The sequence below is a fragment of the Pseudopipra pipra genome, chromosome 17 (assembly GCF_036250125.1).
Source record: "Pseudopipra pipra isolate bDixPip1 chromosome 17, bDixPip1.hap1, whole genome shotgun sequence".
Taxonomy (NCBI): Eukaryota; Metazoa; Chordata; class Aves; order Passeriformes; family Pipridae; genus Pseudopipra; species Pseudopipra pipra.
Window position 1 is genome coordinate 10,822,066 of NC_087565.1, and position 27,918 is coordinate 10,849,983.

The following is a 27,918-nucleotide window of genomic DNA, read 5'->3' on the forward strand; positions in this document are numbered from 1 at the left end:
AGGTGTTTTTTCCTTCTTTTTTAAGCCAGTTAACATAAGTGGATCCAATACTTACCATTCTTCACTGTCAGGGCACACATGGTAGAGCAAAACAGACAACTGCCCTCACCACACCATCACTGCCAGCTGCAGCCTTCACTTGAGGTCTCCCAGAGGCTCACCCCCTGTCTCTGCCTTCACAGTGCCCTGTGGGTAAAGCCAAAGGGAACAGTCAGCACCAGGCTCTGCCAGTGCATGGGACACAGCAGCACTTCCCTGCTGGTGCATCAGACATGATCTGGCTTGAAGAGCAAGAAATCAACACTGTCGCTCTGATGGGGAAAAAATTTAGTCATCACTTACACCAGCAGGTCCCCAGGAGCTGTGGCTGCTCACCCAGTGCAGCTGTGCCACACTCCCACCTCCCTCAGCAGATCCACTGGGACAGAGGTCATGGCAGAGGAAGTGGTAAAGCCATGCCCACTTGTGCAATCCCTTTACACTCCCTCACACCCTGGCCAGCAAGGGGCAGGGCAGACAAGGTTCAACCAGCAGCACCTCTTAAAGGGACACACTTCAGCCAGAACGGTTCCTGTCCCTTGCTGGGGCAGCCCATCACCCACCTGTCTGTGCAGGGTGTCCTGAGTGAGCCTCTGAACACAGTGCAGCAGGGAGACCAACAGGGCAGAGCTGTAAGCCCCTGTGCTGCTCCAGCTCAGCACACAGCAAGTGCAGCTTGCAGACTTCCTGCCCTGCTGGTTTTTTCACAAGCCACATCTGCCACTTTGGACATGCTGGAACAGGAGGCCCAAAGGACCTCATTCCAATGCTCATGCACGAGGGAAATCTCTGCACTTTCATCTCTACAATACTCACATCTGTCTAGTCCCCAGGGACAAAGTGGGAGCGACTCCCTTGCAGAAAAAGGTATTTCCTCCCCCCTCTTTTATTTATTTCAATTTAATTTTAACATGTGATTCAGAATTACTTTTAAGACTTACCATTATTTGCTAGAGTGCAAGCATAGTGGAGCAAAACAGACAGCTGCTCTCACCATACCATCACTGCCAGCTGCAGCCTTCACACTTGAGGTCTCCCAGAGGCTCAACCCCCTGTCTCTGCCTTCACAGTGCCCTGTGGGTAAAGCCAAAGGGAATAGTCAGCACCAGGCTCTGCCAGGGCATGGGACACAGCAGCACTTCCCTGCTGGTGCATCAGACATGATCTGGCTTGAAGAGCAAGAAATCAACACTGTCGCTCTGATGGGGAAAAAATTTAGTCATCACTTACACCAGCAGGTCCCCAGGAGCTGTGACTGCTCACCCAGTGCAGCTGTGCCACACTCCCACCTCCCCCAGCAGATCCCAGCAGCGAGGGAGCTCATGCTGATCTTTCCCCAAAAACAGCTGGCTGGGTCAGCATGCTCAACAGGCACACAGGACAGGGAAATATTCCCCCCCAAAATTAAGAACAAACACCTCTGTATGGGGGTTCCAGAGCAGAGCCCAAGACAGTCAAGGCATGTAAAAGAGGCAATAAGCAGAGATTAATAGCTTATTACTTTTTGCAGGCCCAGGCCTTCTGTCCGTGTGAGGCTCCCCTGCAGCAGGAGCCGTGCAGGCCGCAGGGAGGCACAGCTCGGCCGTGAGCAGTGCCCAGCACTGCCCCGGACCACCGCGGGGCCAGCACCCACCGCCCTGCCCGGGCTGCAGCCCCTGTCCCGAGGGCAGAGGGACCCGCCGGGCCAGCGGCCGTACCCACACGTGACACCTCTCCAAGGACACCAACGCGTTGCAGGAGCAATTTATTTATATGTGCATAGACGCAGAAATAAATATATTTGAACGTATTAAAAATTATATACTTAAACGCATATATTTAAACCACTAATGCACAGTCACTTTACGCACTCACCGCTCCCCCCCCGCAGGGGCTCAGACCCTGCGGCACACCCCGGGTACGTGCCCCCATCGCCGGCCTGGCCCCGGTCATGGGGCTCCCAGAGGCGTCCCGGGCTCCGGCTCGCCCTGCAGGGAAACAAGAACAGTCAGCACCGAGGAACAGTCATTACCAGCCCTCGACCGCCCCCGGGCCCGGCGGTGGCTCCGCTGGTGCCTCAGACACGATCTGGCTTGGACAGCAGTGCTCAACACTGTCGCTCTGACGGGGAAAGAGTCATCACTCCACCAGCGAGCGCCCGGGCGGGTGCAGAGAGCTCTTTGTGGCCCGCCCGCGACAGCCGGCCCCTCACCGGGAACGCGGGCGGAGCCCCGCAAGGAGCCTTTGGGCCGGGCCGGCGGCCGAGCGGAGGCCTCAGCGGGCGGGCAGCGAGGTGCCGCCGGCAGACACCCGCACCGGCACGGCCGACCCCCGGGAACGGGCACATGGGGATCCAGGGCCCACCCGCCCCGGCCCACCCGCCCGCGACCCGCAGCCCCGAGTGACCGCACACCCACCTCGGCCGCGCCGCACAAAGAGGCCGAAGGGCCCCGCGCGAGGCCCTTTATGGGCTGCGCAGGCCCCGCCCGCGCCGAGGGGGCGGTGCCGCCGCCATGTCGGGCGGTACCGGGGGGGCCGCGGGGCCGCTCCCGCCTCATCCGCCATCCCCGCCCGCCCCGCTCCGCTTCCCGCCGAGGGGCCGCGCGGGGCCGGACCGTCTGTGGCCCTCCTGTGGCTGCCGCGGTCCCCGAGCCGGTGCAGGGGGCGAGAGGCGCGGCCGGCGGCGGTGGGGCCGCCATTTCGCGGTGCCGGGCAGGGCGGGCGCGGCGCCTCATGGCGGGGGAGCGCGGCCGGGGCCGAGGTGCGGCCGGCGTGCTTCGCCGGGATGGGCGAGCGAGGCTAATTTTCCCTTCTTATTGGAAAAAAAAAAAAACCCACCGGTTCAGAGGTGTTCAGTGGCTCACCCAAAGGCACGTGCAGGTGCGGTGCCAACATCCTCTGATCACCCTCAGCCCGGAGCAGGAGCCCCACAGGCGGTTCGGGGGCCGCCCGCTGACCCCCTGTTTTCCCCGGGACGGGCTCGGCGCGGGTCTGTGTCCGTGTCTGGGGTACGTGTCACAGTCGGGTACTTTGCTTTTAGCTGCCAGAGACTGGCAAGTCACGTTGCGTTAGTTTGCCACTGAGTAACGTCAGGAATGGAACAGGGAACAAAGGATGTCTTGAATGAAAACAGCCCAGCCTGTAATTCAAACACTGCCGTGACTGATGCTTTTATAGCTATAAATGCGCCTTGGAAACGGGCTGTGAATCCAGCCATCCAGATCTAGTGGAGACGTGCCACATGCCATCCTTGAGCACACGTGGAGGGTATTCCCAGAGTCCTGAACTCAGGCGGTGCGAGCACCTCTCCGTGTTCGGCAAGGCCAGCCCGGCACGGCCCGCCCTCCCCATCGCAGCGTTGTTCTGCAGCCATGGCCCTCCCTCCCGGGGAAGGCGGGAACTTCTGTCCCTGGAATAACACCAGCTAAAAGATGGGGGTTGAAATGGAATCACGCAGGGGCACAGGCAGGGAGAGGCACAAAGCCGGAAGCCAGTTTCCATCAGCAGGGGAGTTTCTGGGGAATAAACACAGGAGCTGAACAGCTCTGAGTGCTGCAGGAAGCTGCTTTGGTCCAGACTAGCTCAGAATCATGTAGTTGCTCCATGCTTTGGGTTTTTCTGTTTGTAAAACACACGTAGATTCTGCCAAGGCTCGAGAAGGTGTGAGAAGGGTGACTTGTCCTGTGGTGCTTCACAAACCAGCACCTTGGCACCAGGTCCTACCATCTCATCAAGGATTCGGTGACCTGACTCAGCTGGTTGGGAGGTGAGAGCATCTCGAGGGACCTGCAGAAGGGGCAGGTCAGGGATGGTGCTTGAAACATGATGAAAGCAGGAAAAGGCACCTGATCAGTTTGTTGGCTGGTTTGCAAAATACAGCCAAGGCTCTGCAAATCTGCCTGGGGCAGCCACGGGAGGTGTTTCAGATGCTCTGAAAGATAAGCCTGCCTTGTTTTACTTGTCCAGTAGTATCTACAGGCACATCCTGCAGGGACATAAATGGGCCTTACAGGATGTTTGGCAGAAACTGCTTAATTCAGGTACCATTAAAATGCTTTTTCCAGATTAAGTGTGTTTGTAGGCAACTAATTCTTGAAAGCAGCCTATCAAACAGGACTTGTGGAATAAATCTCAATGCCATTAATCCAAGTTCCAGAACACCAAAAGATGAAACGACAATCACAGGAAGGACATTTTAAAGAAGATTACAGGGAAAACTAATCTTGTTATACTGCAAACCCATGTCACATGCACAGCGCAAAAAGGAACTGTAAACATGATTTGTGTTGCCTAGCTTGGCAAGGAAGGGAAAGTGAGAAGGTCTGGGGTACTCAACAGCTGCAGCAGAGCTTAGTATTGTATTTATTTGATTTCACTGGGTTTTATTCTCCATGGCAAAAACCAAGTGGAAAATGTCTTTAGCAAGATGAGTTCTTCAGCTCAGTCAGGGCTCGTTAGACTCAGGAAGTTCCTCAAGAAGCAGCAAAAGTCTCTCCAGTCCCAGTTCTCCCCACTGTTTCCTTGCAGTGGGAACTCTGGTGTGGCACCTCGGGGCAGAGCAGCAGCCCATGCCCTGCAGCTCCTCCCCAGAGCATCAGCCCGGCCTGGGCACAGGGTGGGCACTGCTGGCACCTCCCGCCCGTGTCCCTCTGCCTGCTCTGGGTGAGTCCCACAGCAGCAGAGCCCCTGCCCAGCCTCATGGGCATGCCCAGGGTGAGGGTAAAAGGCTAAAAGTCCCATGGGTGTTTTTGAAAGTACCACAGCTTGAGACAAACGTGTTTGTATTCCCTGCCAGCCCTCACAGGGGCTGTGGCAGCATCTCCTGAACCCCAACACGAGTGTGAGCACATGGGCTGTACCAACAGGGTGTTGACAGTGACCACCAGGATTGCCTGCTTTGGGAGCACTGATCTCCCTTCTGGACTGACAAAGGCATTTAAACATAAGAGATTGTCTTTTGTTTGGAAATAATAAACACAAGTGGAAGAACAGGGTGAAGCATTAAAAGCTCTGTGGAGAACAGGTTCCTGCATCATTAACATGGGACTTTTAAAATCTAAACTATCCTCTATTAGCAGGCTGCTAAAAATACTGTGAAAGTGGAAGTGGGAGAATGAGTAAAGTTTAAAAGCACTATAATGTGTCATTTTTAATCAAAGACAATTTTGTTTCCTTAGGATCCTGCTAGTGCTATACAAAATAATTTGTTTCATCAAATAATAAAATGCACTCTTGTATAAGTATTATAAGCAGCAAACAACTATGGGGTTGCTTCACAAAAGACTAGTGAAGTGGTATCCACACATCTCATCCCTGCCTGCAGTTAGGCACTTGTGGAACCTCCACCATTTCTCTTTATAGAGTAGGAGGGAAATAAAACTATTTCTGACTTTGATCAGTGGGTTGAAACAGAATTTTGGTTTGATCCTTAGGTAACAAAATAGCTGCCAAGTACAGCTCCATTTAATTCTGTTGCATATGTTACTAAACTTTGACTGGGGAATTAAGAATAACAACCCTGCTGACTCCAGACTGAGTCCTTTCAGGTGAGATTTGTCCAAAAGAAGGGTCAGTTGTCTATATCCTAAACGAAAACAACAGCAACAACAAGTTCTGGGAATGTATTTTAATATTCTGTAACAAGTGTTTCTGTGGATCCAGGGACGATAACAGGCTCTAGTCCCATCCAAGGAGAAAACTCCTCAGCAGCAGCAGGTGCAGGTGGGGAGAGCATTCCCACCACTGTCAGCGTGCTCCCTTTCCAATAGGAATTGTTTGGTAAGGACTTTCTCAGTTGGAAGAATTTGCAATACAAAGCCTCAGCCTAGCAAGTTTCTTTTAATTTTTAAATGTACAGCATTTTAGTTCTACAAATGTAAAAAAAAAAAAACAAACAAACAAAAAAAAACTTTACAATGTTTGGGTTTTTTTTTTTTTTGCTCATCATGATCAAACCCAACGTGATTCAATGCAATCTGGTCTGCAGTTCCTGTGGCCCGATTGCCTTGGATGATGCAAATACAACGGCCAAGACACATAGCTCTGAGACAGCACCTGCAGGAGCTGCTCTCTGTGGCAGAGTCCCTGCGGGTGCTGAGTCCCTGCGGGTGCTGAGTCCCTGCGGGTGCTGAGTCCCTGCGGGTGCTGAGTCCCTGCGGGTGCTGAGTCCCTGCGGGTGCTGAGTCCCTGCGGGCGCTGAGTCCCTGCGGGTGCTGCACAGCGCAGGAACAGCTACAGGTCGCAGGTAAGGACACACCAAAGGAGACACGGACACGTGTCAGGTCTGGTTTGCAGCACTGCCCCCCAGTCACAAGGCAAGGCAAGGCTGGGACTCCAAGCAAACAAGGAAACTTCAAAGCAGAGACTTGAAGCAGTCCCACCCACCGGCCGTGCCAGGGTCCTCGTCTAAGCTGACTTTTAAATTTCACTTAAAACTCCAGTTTAAGCTCCCATTAACAAAGCTGCACTAACACACTGTGGCACAAATAACAAACCGTAGCCACGTCACTTCGCATTCCCTTCCCTGCCAGGTCTGCACACCCTGCATGGCACGAGCAGGGACCCACCATAAGTTACTCCACAGCTTCACACACTGCCTGGACTAGAGCACAAGCATTACAAATCTATCAAAAAAGCAGCCCCCCCTGTGGTGGCATTACAAGAATAAATTAACCCAAAAAAAAAAAAAATTTAGTATTACCATTTATTTGTGACAAACACTACGTTTTTACTTACATTCCATGGGGAGAAAAAATTCCAGCGTAAACAATGAACGGAAGCAGTACTGAACTCGCGCGGCTATCGTGCTGTACCTGGACCAAGGCAAACCTCATCGCGCACCCTCCGTGCGCAGGAACACAACATCAAAAGCAACACAGTTATATATAAACATAGGTAATTTTTTTCAGCCCTACATGGAGATGTAATTAAACAGTATAAAGCACTCAAGGAAAATCAATCTGCGGTTTTTATATGCACTACATTGAGATCATATCCTGTACTGTAGGAGCTGTGAGCCACCAACGCACAGTCCCCTAAAACACAGCTCAGAGATCACTGAAAGTCACGTTGCATTCGAGTTCCCCTACCCCACACTCAAGAAAACTAGAAATTAAACCAAAAATGATCAAACCAAGTTTAAAATTCCTAAAGTGTTTTAATTAATTCAACCATTGGATAATTAAGGTTGGTTTGCGAAAATATGGGACTTTTTCAAATGGTGGGACACAGCCTGTTTCCAGTGAAACGCTGCTATTCCAATAAAACCAAAAGAACCACATACATGGATATGATCTTCCCAAGTTAGTTCACAGGTAACATGTCAGTCTCAGAAGACAAAGTTTCTAAACTGTGCTATTGTTCTAGATACAATTAAGAAACTTTTAAATGAAAAATTTATAGTGTCATTTCAATCAAAACAACATAATGAAACTAAAAATGTATCACTGTTTGAAGAAAAAGCAACAGTTATGATTTAGACACTACAGTAGGTTGTAGAGACTGTAGCACTCTAACAGTTAGGTTACATTAAGAGGAAGCATTTGATTTTCTCTGGTGCTTTCAGGTTTGGGTTCAGTCAAGAGCCTGTTTCAGGCAGTGCTGTCCAGTGTTTGTCCCAAAGGGTTTGCACTCGCCGGTTTGAGGAGAGGGTCACTTTCCATTTCTTGTTTCACACATCTAAAATGAGAAAACACCTGTTACTTAGGAGACAAAACACTGTTTCCATGAATAAGATGCTTTAAATCAGATACAAAGAATTTGGGGTGCATATAACAATCAGTTGGTGCTTTGGGAATCCCACCACTGTTAATTTGAGAGCTTATTATCTCAATGAGAGGCTCAACTTTCTCTCCCCCCAACCCATTCAAGGGACTAATTTACCACCCCTCCATGTTTCTGCTGGAAACGAGCTTTGACCCCTGCACATCCCTTTCCATGTGAGACACAGGTGTGTGAGAGAGAGGGAGAGGAGCAGCTCAAACCCCGAACGCTGAGTGCCACTACACAGTCACACTCCTGACAGAGAAATGGGAAGGGGCAGCTCAGCAGAGGGAGGCCAGAACTGCCAGGGGTCAGAGCTGTCACCCTGGGCTGGGGTCACCCACTGCTGGGGTCACACCTGTCACGTGTCACCCACTGCTGGGGTCACAGCCACCACACTTCACACCCACTCACTCCTGTCAGCACTTTGCACCTGACACGTGAAAAATGCCAATCTTGATCATCCAACCCTCCTCTGGTCCTGCTGGAGGGCCAACAGCCCCCAGCATTTTAACTTTTCTGGCCAAGAAAACCCCTCACATGTTATTTGCCTACAGACCCTCACAGGGTTAACTTGCATCAGTGCAAGGGAAGTCAATGGGTCCCACTCACACAGACATTGGTCCATTTCCTGTCCTTGGCATCTCTGTGGTTTGTTGGTCCAACTCAGACAGCAACTTTAAAATATTCAGTGCAGCCTAAAGAGAAGAGAGAGCACTCATCAATTCAGCCTCAGGCCAGTTCAGTAACTTAGTGAAAGCACTCACTTCAACCAACCAAATGTTCTAATTTTGGTGATATATTTTTTAAGATGCATAATTATGGTGGAAAATGCAATGGGGTAGAATTTCATCTTGCTTCATTAACCAGTGGGATGGTGCTGTGACTGGGGGATTCCCACAGCACTTGTTTCAGCAGTGGGGGAAAATTAACACACAGGACTAGGAACAGCAAGAAAAAAGGCACTAAACTAGTAACTGCTCAAACTGTGCAGAGCTTAAGAGAAAGGACAGAAAAATACACAGAACCAAAAAGTCCCCTGCCAAAAAAGAAAGCAAGTTACACAAGAATCAAAAATACAGCACAGGTAGGCACACATGACTCTTTAACAGGGCCAGTGTGACATGGCCCAGGCCAAGGTCAATCCCCTCCTTTGACATTTTTTTTCAACTTCATTCAGACCAATTTCAGGTGCAGTTTTCCAGCATGTCCCTGACTCTGGCAGGTGCCTCAGTGACAGATGAACCCTGACCAGAGGAAGGGGCTCATGATTTAAGATCCAAACCAGCTGCCCTTTCCTCTTCTCCCTCCTGCCCTAACCCCTGTGCTCGGTCTGACAGGAGCTCTGCACAGCAGGACATAGAGATGGGCATGAAAATATAAGTGACAAAGATCAAACAATCAAATTATATAAAATAGAAAAGTACTGCAACAGTTTTTAGTATAAAAATGAGTAAACTCAGGTTTCCTAAGTGTATTCACATATTGGAAATGATTCCTTCAGGCTGCACTGGGGTCACCTCTGGAGTCCAGAAGAACAAGAACAGTCCCTCCAAATGGGAGCAGACTGGGAACATCCTGTCAGCTCCACCTGAAGTCTTTTATAGCCAAAGTCCCCTGCAGCTTTCAGTCTGGCAGGCTCATTCTTTCACAAAGAAATATTGCAGCCACTGTTAACAAAAGGTCTTATTTATAAAGGGAGCTGAACAGATTTAGAGTGTCTCCTGCTATCCACTGCTGAACTGCATTTCTTCCACTTGGGATTCCACTCCAGCAGGAAGTCTGGGAACGTGAACCCAACTATCACAGTTCCCAGTGAAACATCAGCCCATTCTGATATAACAGGAAAATAAGCTGGAGATGCTCTTATGGTTTATAAGTTCCTTTTTGTACATTTACCATCATGTGCTCATGCAAATAATATCAAGATGAAGCAAATGTGCTTTTTGTAGACCAAATGTGCTTTTTGAGCACACGTTGAGCAGATTAGATTATTTAGATTCTGATATTATTAATCATTATTTCAGCAACCTGTGAAATACTAGACAAGAATTAGCCAGGGAGCTGTACAGCATCCAAGTCCTTGCTCCCAGCAGTTATATAAGCCTTGGTCTTCCCTCAGGGAAGGTCCAAGAGCAGCATTTCAGCAATGTTCATCATACCATGTCGTGGCAAGACTCCACATCCTTTCCAATCCCATGGCTGATCAGTGGTGGCTGAGAGGAACAGTTTATAAGAGATACAAACTCGTTCTTGTTATTTTTTGGAAAGTCTTTATATTCAACCTGAAGAAAAGAGAAGGATTTAATTCTTTTCAGTTAACCAAGTACAGGAAGTGTATCACAATTGCTACAGATTATTTGCCCATATATGAAGCTGAGCCTTTGTCCTCATCAATCTGTCAGTCAGAATCACTCTCATTGAAGTTTAACTTCACTTAAAATGTTTTTAAGTACTCACAGGAGCTCTGCAAGCCTCTTGAATGAAAGTGGCTACTTAATAATGACCTTTATTCTGAATACTGCTATCTGCATTTCAAATTTCTATATTATGCTTTTTAATCCACCAAGCACCAAACATAGGAAAATGCACAGCCTACAGCAAATGTTAATGTATGAAAGATTAGTGAAAGAACCTGATTTCAGATCAGCCAAGTTCAAGTGCCCACTGTGTTCCTACACTGGGACAATTTTCAGAAAATGCACTTTGATTTTGTTCTTCCAAGACCTCAGAGTAGCACTGAATCAGGGCTGAGGGTGGCCCAGAAACGCACATTTGAAAACTAAATAAAAAAGCTGTAAAGTTCAGTACATGTCACAGGTAAAGTAAAACTTTTACATGAATTTCAGCGGAACAAGCAGCCTCAGAACACATCAGTCACCATCAGAACTAAAAAGCTTTAGAACAAACAGGCTGGGCCAGCTTGGAGAGCTCCGGCAGAAATCTCAGAAAGCTGAACATTTACCTGGATTCCTTGAACGTTGGAGAGATAGTCCAGCTGCTCGGAGGGCCTGGTCAGGGGTCCGTGGGGGACGTGGCCTGAGGAGTTGCTGCTCTTCAATATGGTCTCGGCAGTGGGAGAGGTGCCCCCGTAGAGCAGCTCCCGGGCGATCATCGCCGTCACCGTCGCCTTGGCAGGGTTGGGAGCTGCCCGGCTGAACTCTTTGGTGTGGTGTCCTTGGTTGGCTCCTACAGCCTGGGCAACCTCAGGGACCATGGGAAGAATTCCAGCAGGAAGCTGCTGATGGCTGAGATAAGGCATCCGAAACTCATCTTCTTTATTACCTGCGAGGGGAGAGGTGCACACTGCAGAGCCGCTGTTTGGGAGCCCTCCCGCCCACACAGGCAGCAAAAGCCACTTGGGAAAAAATAATTTGTTTCAAGTCTCTTTCAAACTACCAACAAACTTGGTGAGCCCAATCAAGGCTTCAGCATCACTGAGACAGAGTTACTGAGTTACTGACTCTGGGCCCCTTTACCTCCAGGAGCAGTTTCTCCAGGTCAGTCAAGCCCACAGACACCTCTGACAGCTGCAACCACATTCTAGATCGATCTTTTGCTTTCAGAATTTTTTATTTCATCATTTAAAACTGTAGGAGCAAATAATGAAACCACAGAATGGCCAGAGCCACTGTTAAATAATGTAAAGAGAGTGGCAGATAGTCCACAAAGGTTAAACTATATATTGTGTGAACAAGCAGGGAGGAAAGGTAAAATGGAACATTACCACAGTGTGAAGAGGCAAGACTTGACTGTTTACAGCAAACAGCCAGCCACAGCCAATTGATAGCAATTTACTGACATTATGGCATAAGACAGATTAAAGAGGGATAAGAACAGCTTTCCAAAGGGAACTCATACAGAGCTGTGGGGGAAAATTGCAGAGGTGTGCTCAAGAAAGGTGGAAAGACAGTGCTACTGAAATAAACTGAGGAGTCACCTATGGCAGAGCAAACAAATGAAGTTCTGCAGGACTGAGCTGTTTTAAGTCTAAGCATGAAAACCGAAAATGTGTAGATGGAAGAAAGCAGGGATAGCAAAATCTGAATAGGAAGTCAGGAAGTTTACTCAAGATCTTCTGGGTGCAGTAAAATATTACTGAAGTCCAAGTCAATCCCAGCTATTTATAATTTAAGCAGCAAAGTTATACTTAAACACATAAAGCACCTGAAACATGCTCTCCAGAACAGAAACCTGTGGTGATAGACAAACTTTCCACACCGACTCCTCCCACCAGCTGACATTCCAGAAAGCAATGCCTGGACACGGGTGGCCAGATTTGGGGTGTTTTAGTTCCAGCCTGTCACCTGGGTGTGACCCCCACAACCATCCACTGCCTGAAACAAGTGCAGGCACAGCCCCTGCTCTGTCATCAGAGACCAGGCACAGACAGAGGTGGTTCTGGACAAGGCCATTCCTTCTCGCTCCACCTCTGCTTTAGGACGACCAGTTCCAGTTAGTGCTGACACCCTTTCTCTATCCCAAGAAAAAGGGCCTTGGGAGGAATAAACTCTTTGGACTTTGAACAGAACCTTCCCAAGGGCTCCATTTAGTTTGCAAGGCAGCAGCTGCACAGCCCTGCTCGTCCCAGAGTGCTCAGTGGCACTGCTGGGGACACAGGGAACAGATCTGAGCCCCCCACTAGGGCCATGCTGCTTTCACCCAGGTTACTCACTGGCTGGAGTCTCTTCAGAGCCCGGCTCAAAGAAGGTGACTTTTCTTCCATCACCTGGTTTCTTCACTGGGGTCTTAAAAATAAAAGGAAAAGAACTCAAACTCACAGTATCCCTTTAAAATTCACACCACCTCCCCCAAGTTTTAAAATTTTCAAGATGCAGGTGATCTGACCAGCCAAAATTTTACTGAAGAAATTATTATTCAAAAATCTCAATTATTACATCACTACTGAGAAAAGTTCAGTGATTCTTATTCACTGAAGGACTAAAACTATCCATAGTCCAGAGAAGTGGTATTAGGAACACATACTCAGAACCAGATACCAGAATAAAGCCAGTTAAACTGCTGTTAGTTATTGGTACTGCTGAGGAGAGCACACTGGACACATATGAGCACATACATGAAAAGGAGAAAACTAACCCCAGATGTACTGTCTGAACTCCCTGGTAACATCTGCTGAATCCCCAGCAGAGCACAAGGCTCCTTCCCTGCTCAGGGACCCACCAGAGAGACCTGTAACAAACTTCCCACTGCAACTGGTGACAAGGCTGTATAAAATTATTGCTACCAGAATCCTGAAACCTTCAGGTCTGCAAGTTTCTAACACCAACACATCAATTATCACAGGTTCTGAGCCATTCCATAAAGCAGAAATGCATTCATTTAGCCTTCTGATCAGACTTTGATTTACTTGAAAAACCAAACACTTAATGTGTCCAAAGCACACTATTTGTTAGAGAACAGTCCCCTCAACACAATTGTTTCCTGGCTAGGGCAGAGAGCACGAATTTCCCACCCTTATCAGCCCAGCCTTTGCTGCAGCATTAAGGAGCCACTGGTTCCTCAAGACTCACCTTCTCTTCTGTCTTTAATGCTGGTTTTGGAGGTTGAGGTTGAGGGACTTTAAAACCTAAGATTTCCAACATATTTTCAGCTGCATTGCGTTTAGCAACCTTTTTGTTTGTGCCCATTCCTTCAGCTGTGTGTACACCAACTTTCACCTGGGCAGAAGAGGAAGAAAAACCAAATCAATTCTTAAGCAGTAGTGAAGGAATTCCCTTACAAGTGATCTGTGTCTCTGGCAGGCCTGGAGTCACAAAATCATTCTAGTGGATCATTGTTCTAAAGAAGTTGTGATTTATTATCAATGTCATTGGCCTTCGAGCACAAAATACCCAAACAGAAAGCACACAAACAGCTGTATTTCATCATCTCACCTTGGGTACCCAGGTTAGTGTTAATAAATCCTATTTTACAAAAAATAAGCAGCTCAGTATCTCTTAACAGAATATTAATGTTCCTGTTAATTAAAACATCAGGCAGTTACAACATAGATTTCTGGTGCCCTATGCAATTTTGTTTTTAAACCTGACTCAGATTACTTTTCCTGAACCTTTATCTCCTGTGAATGTAACCCATTAGACATTTTGTTAAATCATGTCATGGAAATCTGGCTGTAATCCTGTTAAATCCCTCTGTCATCATGACAACCTGATTACCATAAGAAAAAAACCAAAGAGATCCCAGCCAGGCACCAAATTTGTGCAGTGAACACACCAACCTGCATCACGAACTCCCTGCGCCGGGGCAGCCCACGTTCTGTGATCAGCATGTACTCAGGCTCCTTCTCCTTCTTGGCCTGCTGTATCTGGGCAAGTCTGCTAATGGGATTCATTCCTTGACCATATTCTGGACTTGTTTGCAGCTACGTAGAACAATGTTTAGGAAATAAGCCAAAATTTGTGACTGTTTGGTTCAATAGACAAAATGCAGTGTGCCCCTGAATTCACTCATCTCTGGAATTTAAAAATACTGAAATAAAAGCTGCTTAATGAAACACTGTCACAGCCAAAGGGAAATACTCAATTTATTTGGCTCTGCTGTCACACTTGACCACATGTAACCTACCCCTGCTAATAGCTTTACAAGTTCTAATCCTGCTATATTAGGAGGGGCAGGCTTGCAGAGAATTTGCATGAGCAAAATCAAGCAAAATCCGAAGCTGTAAAGTCTGAGGCTTGAAAGTCAGAGCTTGATTTTTATGTGCCAGTCATTCCTGTATAAGGTTTCTCTTTCATCCTGAATTTACTGATAAATGCTATGAGAGTGGTGTCAGAACCCCGTTAGAGTGGGAACAAAGTACCAGTTCATTTGTGCTGGCAAAGACTGAGCAGCTCAAGAGAGTTTATAATTGACTCAGAAAAGCCTCTCCCCTGATGACTATTTGCACAGTCAAATTTCCAACCTTTTGTCTCTTACCTTCACTATTGATTTTGTTTTCTTTTTGATTCGTGGCTTCATTTTCTCAACCGTAGGAAGGGGTGGCAATTTTTTCAGTTCTTCTAGGACTGCTATTGCAGCATTTTTCTTTGAGATCTTCTTGCTCTTTCCTTCACCTTCACCCATGAATTCTCCAACTGATACCTTGGTTACAAAACTCTTCATATGGGGAGGACCACTTTCCTTGGTCACCTGTTTCAGAGGGAAAAACTGAGTGAAAGCGTGATAAACACTTATTAAAAATGGTAGGGCACATTGGTTATAGCAAACTTCTCTCAAGAACTACGGATAAAGAGATTTTAGATTCTCATACAATCCAAAAAGTAAATCATACTCACTCTAATTAAACATCATCCCACCCAAATAAGCACATCCTTTTAAAAGATCAGATGCAGCAAGCAGTAAACAGTATTTACATGTAAGTCATTAACCCATTTTACTTAATTTACTGATTTACTTTTTCAGTATTGAAATATGACTGTTCTATTTTATCAGTGTGTACTTCCCCACAGGTAACATCACCTCATTAAATATATCATGGTACAGTAATAAAACATTACAGAGAAAGCAATTCCTTAGCATCCAGCATTTTAGTTCAGAAATTCTGATCTCTGAACTCTGGAGTTCTGAAGAATTCTCGAGACATCTAAGAGACAGCTGCCCACTACAGATTTAGTCTTTTAACTCCATTCACATCACATCATACTTCAAAATATCCATATAGTCAAAAAGTAAGAATTAATTCAGAGCTTCCACCCACAGTGTATTTTTACCAGTGATGCTCAGGCTAATCTGCAATAATTGAAAGTTTCATGTAAAATTTTGTACAATGGTTTCAGAAGCAATTCAGCTACACACAACTGCATTTTCTTACTAGAATAATTCAGATAGTTGACTTAAACGTTACTCTGCCAGCTCAGGAAAGCAGCACGATAAATTAATATTTTAGTGAAACAGAGATGCTCCTGTGGAAGCTCCTGATTTAAGATAACTGAAATGATCAAGGAGGGGCAAAGAGGCAGCAAGCAGCCAGGCCAAAGGGAAAGGAAAGTCAGATGCACATGAGGTCACCCCATGGCAAGAAAAGAAACCTACTTGTGAGATTCTGCACCTCGAGGGTGGTCCAGATCAGTGCTTAGTTAAGCAAATACTTCCATCCTTGTCTTTCAGAGTGAGCTCTACTCTTTTGCCTCGATTCTGCACTTCCATGTTCTAACCATTAATGGGGGGTTATGTTTTGGTTCTTCACTGTAAAACTGCTTTTTCAAAAAGCTTGGAAAAAAGATTGCACAGACAACCACAGCATGGCTGTTCACTCATGTGATGATTTTAGGGCATGAATTTGTGAACAGGTGGATTTTCCTTTTTCTTCCCTTTGCCATATAAACTCTGAGACAATCAGGGTGTCTATCAAAGGTAAAAGTGTATTCACAACTAACAAGACACGTTAAAAGTCAGTTGTTTGGGTTTATCTAGGAGAGACTCAACTTAATGTGTACCCTTAATACTCTAATAAAAACAAATCTAGAGCTTGTAAAATAAACATACCTCAAAATTCACAGGCAAGTTCCTTTTAAGTGCAATCTCAAAAACTTGGCTTATTTCAGATTTATTGAGATTTTCATCATCTGGTTCTTTTCCGTTAACCTAAAAGAAGCATACTCTATTTAAAATAAAGATCCTATTAAATTGAATTTTATCCATTCAACCACTTTACTGAACTCTCCAAATTTTAAGTACTCTAACCTTTACTGCCATGTTATGTGAATGTGGAGAAATGCAGCCCACATACTACAGAACTGAAACTTAAGAAGCTCATTAAGGTGTATGTGTAAAAGCTTGCAAACCTTCATATTTTCATGTGCTCGTTACAGGAAAGAACAAATGGAATAAGGGCCAATAGGTTTAAAAATGTGTTTATAAAAAACCAAATTGAAGTGTTAAATGAACTGATTTCCAAATGGAAGTACCTTTATGAAATACAGTTTTCATATACTGATTGGACATTTGCAACAAAAGCACTAAGACAGTATCAGGTAAGAGAAAGGGCAGGAAAAATAAAGATCTGAGAGTGGGACCAATGTGAATGAGGGATGGGTGACCAGCCCCTGGCACAGTCCTGTCTTTTCACATGCTCCCTTGTAAGTGCTTCACCTACAGCTTTTTTCTCATCTGAAGAACATCCTACCAGGAACTTGCCCTAAATCAAATGGTGTCCATCTCTAGCAGTGCCAGTGAAGCTTTTACCCACAGGCACTTCTACGTATCTCCAGGTAAAACTTTGATTGTGATTTCAAAAATATCTTCACTGATGCTGGGATCAACATGAACTAAGAGGCAACAGCAACAGAGAAATTTTAGGACTAAGTGTCCAGCAGTGCTATTGGAAAGATTATGATAAAGATGAACAGCAACAATTTCACCAAGTATATCATGCCACAATAATAGTTATGCAATCAGGTAATAAAAATGATTTCAATATGTTATTGGAGAAGCAGCAGAAGAGCTGAGCTAGAGAGCTCTCTGGATTAAAACCAGTTTGATGGCAGCAAGCATCCCCTATGGCTGCTACTAAGGAGTCGGTTTAAAACATGAAGGACTTTTTATCCCAGCCCTTAAAACAGCCTCTTCCCATCTCAGACAAAAAACCAAAATAGTAAAATTAATCTAAGGTTTTCACTTGTCCCACTATCCCAGCAGATTTCACACTGTTCTCATGGGCTGACCTTGTATGTCAGGTTGGAGTGGCAGGAGAGCACACAGAGCACAATGTCCTCCTACAAGAGCAGCCCCTGACAGGTGTGATCCCAGAGCCACAGCAGTCCCAGGCTGTGTGTGGAGGTGTCACAGGGCAGGGGCAGCTCTGAACACGGAGCCCACAGGGGACAGCAGCCCCTGGAGCATCCCCCCAGCCCCTCACCCTTCCCAGCACGAGGCAGAACTGGCAAAGCCCAGACTGAACACACAAGTCAAAGCCTTGATTTCAAATGCAACTGGTAAATTCAGCAGGAATAGCAGCAGAAGGAATATCTGAACCCCCTAAGGCCATGTTCACTCCAGCCTGGGGGTTCCAGGAGGAGTCTGTCACTGCCCTCACTGACAAACATGGGCACAATGACTTCGATTACAAATATTTTTCCACTTCTTGTAGTTTTAGCTATATTCTAGTTTTTGGAATTCCAACATTTTTCTTTACTAAGATGACCCAGACTTCTCTTTATTGGATTAAATTTTGCCACTTAACACTCTCTCAAGAGAATACAAATAAATAGAACAGAATTATTTGCTCTATTATGCTGTATATTCTTGACATATTCCAAACCTATGCACAGTGCAAAACACAGGTTCTTTTCTTCAATACCTTTATCTAAAAAGAGTAAATTAATAGTAAAATAACAATTAAGAGTCTGTAGCTATTTTACTGGTTATTTTGCCTCCAGTTCTGGATCAGTTTATTTTATAAATCAAAACTAATCATACACACATGCTCTCTCCCTTTCCTTGCACATCTCCAGGCAGGTGATGGCTCAGGTTTGCTTTTGAAGTAGTTTGCATGTGTGCACAGACTAAACTCTCCAAGGAATCTGTGCCTCTAAATCAGGACAAGACCTCAAATACTAGCATTTACCACTCCTAGCTCTCATCCCATTGTTCAGACCCATCTCTAACAAGTGAAAACCAGTCACAAAAGGAAACAAAAGCGATATTAAAAAATCCCAAGCGAGTTACACAAATACTATACTCTGTTAGGAGGGATTTGACCCCTTCCAGAACTCCTTCCACGTGCCCTTCCTCAAGACTCTCTGTGAGCCAATGCTGCACCCCTGGGAAGGTGCTGAGCAGAACTGCCCTGATCAACCACAGCCCCAGTCTGAGTCTGCTCTTCCACGTTCAGGGGATAAAGAGGAGCTGACGTAAGTTGACAACAAACACAGAAGCAATTCTGGGTTTGGGATCTTGAGGCCAAAGTCAGAATTGCTGTCCCAAATTCATGTTAGGAAGCCCAACTCTCTGTATTCCTAAGCCTTCAATCAATGTTGTATCAGCTCTGTCTTTGGCTCTGCCAAGTCACCCTGTCCTGCACCTTCACCACCGTGTCCCAACCCATGTCAAACATGACATTGGGTTCTTCAGGCAGGGCTTGGTCCAGCTGAGGGCTAATATTACTACACTTTTTTCCTGCCACTTGCTTCTACATTTGCAGCCCAAGAAGGTGTGGGAAATGGTCATTCTTACCCTTAAAGTCTAATCATTTTATTCAATGATATCTTCTTAGAATCACAGGATTGTTTAGGTTGGAAAAGACCTTTGAGATCATTAAGCCCAACTGTTATTAATCACTGAATATTTTCTAATTTAAAAATACAAGAGTAAAATCGCATAAAAATAAACATTTGTGATGAAAAATAATAATAAAAAAAATGTACAAAATTACCCCTCCCCAAAACACAAGAGTTCAAACTTCAGAATATTCTGTTTACACAAACACACACACAAACAGAACACACAGAAATAACTACATTTAAAAAGACAATTACTGGCAACATCAAATGATTGGTGGGAAGTATCAGGATTATATCTGCTTGTGAAACCCTAATTTGCCTCCCTTGTACACAGGCATTTTAATAGCATCTCTCATGACCTCACACTCCTGTATCCTTCCAGATCCTTTTCTCACTGGATGCAGGAATGAACAGGGCTCACTTAGCACCAAAACCTTCCTTATTCTACCTTCATCTTGTCTAGTACAAAATGCTGATACAGAAACAATTCCCTCAGACATTTCTAAAACTACAATATCTGAAAGCCACAAGTATTAATGAATTTAAGTACCAAACTTTAAATGAAAACCTGATTTATCCGAGTGCTTGTTATAAACCAGCAACCCCCTGTTCCAAGGCCTGCTCTCCTCTCCCTAAGCTGCATTTCCTACTGTTCCTTTTGCAGACTAAATCAAACATAAATTGAAAGACAAAATCACAAATGCAGGTTTCTCAGGGTTCAGACACCATTCAGGTCCTGTTTTATTAAGAAAATAATTCTCCCTTCTTGCAATCTCCCTTTACCCCTGGATTCACAGCCCTCATGCCAAACAAGACATCCCACAGAACAGGGGATGTGGTCATGGAAAACAGTGGCAGAGCTTGTTCTGAAGACCTCACATTACCCACCTTTTAAACACAACTCTATAAATTTCCAGAAAGTCACCTGCACAGAAGCATTTCTAAAACAGGGAACAGAAAACAATCCAGTGACATGTGAGCCCATGACTTCCTGCAGAGCTGCTCCCTGGGTCTGGCACAGACCTGGGCTCCCTGAGGGGCAAAACTGCTGATGAGAGCAGGTTGTCTTTTACAGGGTGGGTGCAAAGAGAGAATGTTCTGCACCACTGGCACAGAACAACAATAACTCTGGAATTTGGGGTTCCCTGCACTGAAGGGGCACATCCTCCTCTGCCTTGGCCTCTCCTGCACAAAGCCCAGCTGGCCCCTGCCCACACTCTGCCTATCCCAGTTCAGATTCCAGTGCAGAGCTCACCCCCCACTCTCTCAGTTCCTGTTCCCAGCACCACTCCCTTCTCCCCAACAGCATCTGTAATCCCTAATGGCCTCCATCATTCAATAAACTGCGTTCCCTTACCCAAACCACCTCCCCCAGTACCTCCCAGGCCTCTTCCTGAGCCAGTGCTTTTGCCCAATTACCTGGCAATGCTCTCTCACACACACACCCTCGGAGGTAACTCCGAGTCCCTTGGCTTCACACCACGTGTCCTCAAGCCTCTTGCTCTGCCATTCCTGGTAGCTTCCAGCTGTTTTTATTTTCTCAGTCTGAGATCCCTTGTTACCTTCTTGCCCAATTCTTCATTTTCCTTCTTTCTCAGCACACAGCCAGACTCCATGTTCAGCAAGTTCTCCCACTCCCCACATTGCAAGTTACTAGTTCTGTCTTTGGCCAAGGCAGCCAACACACAGGGAGCTGTGCAGGCTCTCAACCAGCCCAGGAGCTGAGTGACTCCTGTGCCCACAGTGAGACCTGCTGCCTAAAGCCACTTAACAAAAAAACACAAAAAAAGCAATAACAGGGTATTGGAATGCAAAGTGCTGGGCAGCCATAAATATATGAAGGGATACAAATCGAGTTCCTATATTCATATCAAAATGTGTGTATGAGTTTACTACTTCCATGAACTTCCTGCTCTTCTAGAACTCCCATGGTTCTTTCCAAAATCATGTAGGAATTTTGCCCAGGAAGTAAAATCCATGTCTGATTTTTATGTTGCCCATTTATACACATCTTCAGAAGTTTGTGTATGATCTGTACCTGGTTAGATATTAATTCCTATCTATGCTTCCAGTGCTCATATCTGACAGAGGTCTAGAGCATTGCTGTGAAAAAATATGACAGTAAAAGAATTAACAAAGCTTCATCTGGGAAAACTCTAGTTCCATAGAAATTTATGCTTTAAATCAGTGTTGACATAAGAAGGTACCCCACTACCGCACAGAATTAAATTTCCCAACTGTCCTCTTCCTCTCAATAAGGAAAAAATTCTACAATAGTATCTCAGTTTATCTTAGCCATTTATGCTTAAAACACTAAGACTAATTCCCACCTCTGGTTTCTCAGGCAAGGGCTCATTCTGCAGAACTTTCAGTGCTTTAGCAGCTGCATCATGTTTAGCAGCTTGTCTTGTTCTTCCTTTCCCATGAAACTGCTGCCCTCCAATTGAAAGCTCCACTTGATAAAGTAAGGGCCCGACAGGAAAAGGGTAAAAGTACCTGCAAAGGGAGAGGTAAATAATAAGAAGGTTTGGCCTAAAAAGTAAACAGACACCTGTGTTAGATGTGGGTGAATCTCCTGGATATCAGTAACCATAACTTGGCACTGAAGCATTAGGATTAAAAAGCCGCATATTGATTTGGAGTCTAAACGAATTTAGGGAGAAATCTTTCAAGCAAATATCAACATTCCTTGTTTTACAATAGGAATACATTTCTGACCAAGTACAACACCAAGACAACATAACTGCACTTTTATAGACTTGCCAGGCCAGTCAGTTTTGAATTCTACGTTTCTATGCCCATATAAAATTCTTTAAACTGAAGCTTTAATTTAAATAGTTTCAGAAAGAACATCAAATTGTTTTCTTCACTTTTGCTTTTGCACAGAAAGGGAATGCAAGAAATATTTAGGTATTTGCTTAGTGAAGCTGGCTATGCCTGAGTGCCCTCAAAAACACTTCAACATTTGGCCCAGCTCCCTTGCAATACAATAAACCACTGGAAATAAGACAAATTACAGACATTAGTGGGTGTCCTTCTCCAACCCTCTGGCCTCATAAGCTGGCTCTGCTTCAGCTGAGTGTCCCTCTGAGGGTGACACAGCCAGTCTTAGGAGGCAACACCAGAGCCTGGGGAGGTGAGAGCAGAGGTTGCAGGGCAGGAGGCTCCCAACCCCGTGCACGTACCGTGGGGGGTAGGTGCCACCCCGCATGGTGTAGTTGTAGGTGGATCTCATCCCCGTGTACGGATCGATGGGCTTGTACATGGGCTTCTTCCCCAGCTTCATGCACAGGGCATTCAACTCCACTGTGGGGGTTACACTGTCTGAAGGAAAAGGAACAGGAAGGGTTGGCCAGCTGTCCCAAGGAACAGAGACAACCTAAGCTCTTATGCTGTCTCACAGCACGGAAAAATGAGCTTAAGTTTTGCCACACGCAATATCCGAAATGACTGAATTCCAAACAGAACTGCTAATGAACACAAAGAGAATAAGTCTATCTGATGTACACTAAATCAGCAGTTGTGACAAATCCTGTTACAAAAAAGTGCATTTGCTGGGGCCTTGTTTTGGTTTTATTTTGTTTTTTTTTTTATTTTGCTTTAAATTTCTAAAGCTGCTAATTTACTTACGTTCACAGCATATCTAACAATGTGGTCTGCAGAAAAGAGGCTCCTCTTCTACAAAAAGTCCTTTTAAATTACCAGATATGCTACATTCCTTCTGTGTCTCTTGTTTACTGAGAATCAAATATTTCTCTGTACTCAATGGCCTAAGAATGGTTTCTATGACTCCTCACTTTGAAATTGCAACTGGCCTTGGCGAAAGGCAGGTAAATTGCTACTGAGAGCTAAAATATTTCTCTCAGTATCATGGGGATGAAGAACTGACTCCCTGTCCATTCTCACTGGAGAAAGGAGTCAGTATAAGTGTCATTCTGTCTGTCTTTCTGGTTCAGAAATCAGTGTGTACTGCTGTACAAGGAGGTTGGTGTAAGGTAATTGCCAAAACAAAACTAAATTATGGAACAGCTGCGCAGACAAAATAAGTTACTGCTAGTTTCAGTATTTTCACTGCTGACTGTACAAAGTCTTTCTAAAGAAGAAATTTAGGTGATAGCAAACACAGCTGAACACACTGATGCTGTCCCAGGCTCTGGACTGCAGGGACTGAGTTACACTCAGCTGAGATGTGAAGACAGTATTACAGAATTTGACATCTTAAACAGGTCTTAGTAACATAAGAAATTCACTAAACATAACAAACTACAACCTAAATGCTTTCATCCAAATCAATATATATTTATCTTTAAAGAAGTACAAATTAAGCAAATTCCAATGTTCTGATCCAATCTCCCACATTATATTTTTTTTTTGAAATTAAACATTTCCAAAAAAAATTTATTGTCCAGCTTTTGAATTATTCTCCAGAATTATGTAACACATTCATCTGCCCACACAAAAGATTATTCTTTGCTATGACCAAAATTTCTCATATGAGGGTTTTTTTCCTTCTTTTTTTAATTAGTGGGGTTTCTTTTAGGATTAGGATAAACATCTTTTCCAGGATTTCCCTAAGTGTTACAATACAAAACAGTAAGTCAAGCAGCAGGTTTTTCAAGCCTGAATGATTTGATGGAAAAAACCGCACATTTAATTTGCTTCTGTGATGATAAATCAAGATGAAGTTCTCACAAGACCTGGCAACTGCCATTGTTAAATAGGCAGAATCACAGTTTTTATTCATCCTGATGCAACTTTAATACATACCAAAAGCAGAAAGGTGTATTCTCCCTATGTACACTTTTTTTAAAGCAGTTTGTTGTGGCATATACCTGGATTCTTGCCTTCACTACGGGAGGGACGAGCTGTAGGCTTGGGGAATTTTGTCCCTTCCAAAGCTTTGGCAGCTGCTGCGTGTTGCGCTTTTTTAATACTAGTTCCTTCAGCTTCCCAGTGCTGGTCCCCAAGAGTCAGCTGCACTGTAAACACCTCAAAACCAGAGACAGGAACTTTGTTAGGAGCTGCTTCAGAATTCACACAATTTATGAGACCCTCTCGCCCAAAACAATGAGCCTTTCAGTGGATGCACAAGTTGAGAATACGGTAATTCAAGCTCTCCTTAACTCCCATGTCATCTCCAGATTTCCAACACGTTGGGCACCAACAGGATTTCCCTGATGACTGAACTAAGAATTTCACACCAACTGTAGCTGGCAACTCTCCTGCATGAGATCAGACAGGCTAAAAACCCCAAACACCACATGTGGAGAGGTGACAGCCCCAGGAGAGCTGCTGTGCCCACACCACTGAACAGCAGCCTGGAAGCTACCATTCTGTGTGCCACGTAACTCCACTCCTGCTTTAATACTCTGAAGGGTTTTTTAAAGATATTTTTCAGCAGTCTGAAGACAGTTATGTTCACACTGCAGCATAAAAGCTACTACATGCTCACAGGTGAACACAAGTCTATTTGATTACAAGCAAAGTATGTGGGATTAGGCAGGATATACATCGCCCAAAATTTTGACAAATTAATCAGACAAATGGCAAGCCAAGGTCTCCCTGGTAATTTACTTAATTAATTCCAATCAGAATGAAAACACAATTGAACAGATGCTCTGACTGTTATTTTTTGTACATGCCAGCTTGCCTCCTTCGCACCTTGGAGCTCAAGGGACACTTTGGGAAACCAGCTGTTCAGTCCCCCAGTAACAGCTCCACACTGCCCTACTGTCGGTACTCCGGGGGCTTCCCATTCCTCTCCATGACTCTGGATTACCTTGCACCAAGAGCACACACTTGGCCTTTCCACTCATGGAAGTGAAAGAGTATGAGTGGCAGCAACAGGAAACCCGTATGAAGATTTACCTTGGAGTGAGCTGGACCTTGCTCACTCAAAAGCTTATACTCGGGCTGAATCTTGTTGAAACGGGCTAACTCATTCACAAGACACATGGGGGTTTTCTCTTTGGGGTTTGCCATGTTTGAAGGAGCTGAAAGATTACATAAAATCGGATAAATGAACAGGTAACTGTGAACTCTACTATCAATTTCAATTAAAAAAAAGAAATCTCAGTGGCTTAGCATCCAGTTGCCTGCAATACACCACTTCCCAGCAAGGATCTGCTGGAATGGCCAGCTCTGATCACTGGCCAAAGTGGTAACAATCTCCTGACCTTCAGAATTTCCAAGCAGTGCTGATGCCTAAAAAGAGCATCATTAAATTCAATGTTCTAACGCCAGCCAGAAGTAAGAAGTTAGAATTCCCACATTCAGATGGTATCTTATGTGGTACATTTCAAGGAGCAAATCTTCTAAGTATCTATCAGGGTCATTTGCCTTGAATAATTTCAAAAGGTCAGTTAATTTCTTTTTCCTAATCCTATTTTGCCCTATTAGCTCTTTTTTATTTATTACCTTTAATTCGCTCTATTGTATTTTGTCAGCATAATATATTTATCATTAAACTGGCCATAAAAGAACTAGAGATAACAGAACTAAACAAACTATTCCAAACAAACCTTTTTACATTTAAAACAAGCTATTGGTAAAAAAGATGGATAGCAATGTGTCAAGAATTAAATGTCACGCAATTTAAAATATTCTTTACTATTACAAACTTATCAACTCATTATTAGAACTTGGTGGAAAAGTATGCTTCTACCTGTCTCAAACAGATTTCATTCTATAGGGAGAGAGAATAACAAGCTACTGCAGTTGGATAAATATTATTTTTAAAGTATGTGTAGGTGCAAGACATCAGAAGTATATTATGACTATATACTATATATATAGTGTATATATATGCCTATATACTCTATATATTATATAGGCATATATATATGTGTGTGTATATACATATGTGTGTATATATATATATATATATATATATATATACACACATATGCCTACATAGAGAGACTATAAACACCAAGAATATATACAGTTATTGACAGTTATTCTTACCTGCAGCTGCATTGGTGGATGTAACTGAAGCAGAGGGCAAAGCAGAGTTTTGGATAGGTCTGCCTGCATTTTCAGAGGGCAAAGAACTGGTAGTAGAAGGAATACTCAAAGGCTGTGAAAGAGCTGGGGTTTTATTCAATATTTGGCTCCCTGCAAGGGCAGCAGAAGGATTCTGAATCTGAACTTGAGACATGTTCACTTCCAACCAGAGCAGATTACTGTAGGCAAACAGCTTTGAACGCAGACAAACTCCGTGTGGGGAAGACAAATTGCTGACCTAAAACATAAAGATGAAAAAAAGATTATGCCAAATATTTAGCATTCTCTAACAATCTACTGAAATTATTCCTCCATCAGCAAAAGGAGAAGTGTTCCACCATCCACTGTTCCCATTTTGTCTGCAGTAAGTCACTCACACATCCAGTTTTAACAGCAGTTCCATCTATACGCCCTGTCGTGTAAGCTTAACACCTCTTGCATTTATAAAAGAGTAGTATAGAAGCTTTATTTATGCTTGTTCATTACTGTCTATGTCTTTTCCTCACCACTGAATCCACTTACAAAGCAAATCCAGTTACCTACACGCATAGCCACTGCTTATACTCTGAACAAAGTGTATAACTTTCCATGGACAAATGACATTTCATGCATTCTTCCATTCGAAGCTGAACTTTTCCACTTGGAGGGCAAGCAATAAATGCAGTCTTTACAAAACAACTATTTTAGAGCATGCATCCTTTAACTATAATCATAAGAGTTTTCCCCTGGATACCAAGATTGCTGAGCCACTTCTGAGGGGAAAGAGCTGGTGTGCAGCAGGAAACGCCGCAGTGGCTCTGGCTGGGAAAAGTAAAGGTGCAAGAGATCATAAACTGTGTCAGCTACATGTATTCTGAAGGTTACTTCTATTTAAGTCAGGACATGCCTCAGTCACAGTTCAAGCATCAATTTAGAGTCACTTGGCCTTGCAGCACTATAAACAAGTGTTGGAAGTGCTCAGGGGCATCTATGGCCATGTAGGAAAACCCCCTCAGAGCGCCAGGGGCACCCCAGTCCGTGTGCAGGGCTGTGACAGACCCTTCCTCCACTGACAAATTAGTATTAGATTTCTCTTACACATGGATGCAACATTATCTTCATGCTCAGCCAGTGGAACCTAAATAGACACGAACAGGTCAGCTGCCCATATCCACTTACGAGCCACGTATCAATTTATTTGTTAAAAATACATTTTACAGCCAAGTAAATCCATTTTACACACAAAGGCACTGGCACATGCACACATACTGGTCACCTACAGATTTGATTAGGGCAGCAAGCAGAGGTTCATTCTTTCATAATTGATAGGTGAAAAGGAGAAATCACTGCTCCAGCTACCACCAGGGAGCTATTAGTGGCAACACAACTCCACTAGTGCTCTGTGAGCTTCAAATTCTGAACCTGTGAATGGACTTCCAAATGTGAGAGGAGCAGCAATGAGTCAGAGGGAAGTTTTTAGCTAGTTACTGACAAAAAAAGCCTATGAGGGGACCCTAGATTAATACATTCATGGGTAGAAAGATTTAATTATTTATTAGATAAGAGGTAAGAAGCTACTGGGAAACAACAGATACAGCAACAAATCTACCATCTGGAATATTTTTATTTTGGAAAAAAATATCATAAACATGTCAGACTTATCATATTACCACCTGGATAACTTTGTTTTTACTAGAGAGCAAAAATAGTTCAGATCTCATTAGTCCAGAAAACACATATGTAGATTATAGTCAAAACAAATCCTATATTGGACTACTAAATTTGCAGCAGCTACACACTGGGTGCATTATAACTATGAGTGTGGTATTAGGGAGTCTGCCTAAAGGAAATCCAAGAAATCCTAAGACAAAGAGGAAGAGTATTTAGAATAAGACTCCAGGGTAATAACTTTATA

The 27,918-nt window shown here is 44.5% G+C and overlaps 1 protein-coding gene and 3 non-coding genes across 8 annotated transcripts in view; all 4 read right to left on the reverse strand.

The window, feature by feature from the left end:
• Positions 1-257: 257 nt before the first annotated feature.
• On the reverse strand, positions 258-348 carry LOC135423862 (small nucleolar SNORD12/SNORD106). Its single transcript, XR_010434994.1, has one exon. It is a non-coding gene; the product is annotated as a small nucleolar SNORD12/SNORD106 (small nucleolar RNA).
• An 836-nt stretch (positions 349-1,184) lies between these two features.
• On the reverse strand, positions 1,185-1,275 carry LOC135423863 (small nucleolar SNORD12/SNORD106). The gene has a single exon (XR_010434995.1). It is a non-coding gene; the product is annotated as a small nucleolar SNORD12/SNORD106 (small nucleolar RNA).
• Positions 1,276-2,086: 811 nt separating this feature from the next.
• LOC135423864 (small nucleolar SNORD12/SNORD106) lies at positions 2,087-2,170 on the reverse strand. The gene has a single exon (XR_010434997.1). It is a non-coding gene; the product is annotated as a small nucleolar SNORD12/SNORD106 (small nucleolar RNA).
• A 4,537-nt stretch (positions 2,171-6,707) lies between these two features.
• The window catches only part of STAU1 (staufen double-stranded RNA binding protein 1), a 29,301-nt gene continuing 8,090 nt past the window's right edge, over positions 6,708-27,918 (reverse strand). For 2 of the 5 annotated variants that reach the window (XM_064674240.1, XM_064674241.1), the window contains 14 exons: positions 25,986-26,262; positions 24,888-25,012; positions 23,852-24,008; positions 22,205-22,343; positions 21,350-21,515; positions 16,285-16,383; positions 14,716-14,946; positions 14,018-14,161; positions 13,311-13,457; positions 12,455-12,527; positions 10,745-11,064; positions 9,942-10,064; positions 8,392-8,477; positions 6,708-7,695 (listed from right to left, as the gene is read on the reverse strand). In XM_064674240.1, the coding sequence (XP_064530310.1) occupies positions 7,608-7,695; positions 8,392-8,477; positions 9,942-10,064; positions 10,745-11,064; positions 12,455-12,527; positions 13,311-13,457; positions 14,018-14,161; positions 14,716-14,946; positions 16,285-16,383; positions 21,350-21,515; positions 22,205-22,343; positions 23,852-24,008; positions 24,888-25,012; positions 25,986-26,178 (2,091 nt within the window). In that variant the 5' untranslated portion in view covers positions 26,179-26,262 and the 3' untranslated portion in view covers positions 6,708-7,607. The remainder of the gene's footprint in view (positions 7,696-8,391; positions 8,478-9,941; positions 10,065-10,744; positions 11,065-12,454; positions 12,528-13,310; positions 13,458-14,017; positions 14,162-14,715; positions 14,947-16,284; positions 16,384-21,349; positions 21,516-22,204; positions 22,344-23,851; positions 24,009-24,887; positions 25,013-25,985; positions 26,263-27,918) is intronic. The other 3 variants (XM_064674242.1, XM_064674243.1, XM_064674244.1) reach the window with 3 other exon arrangements.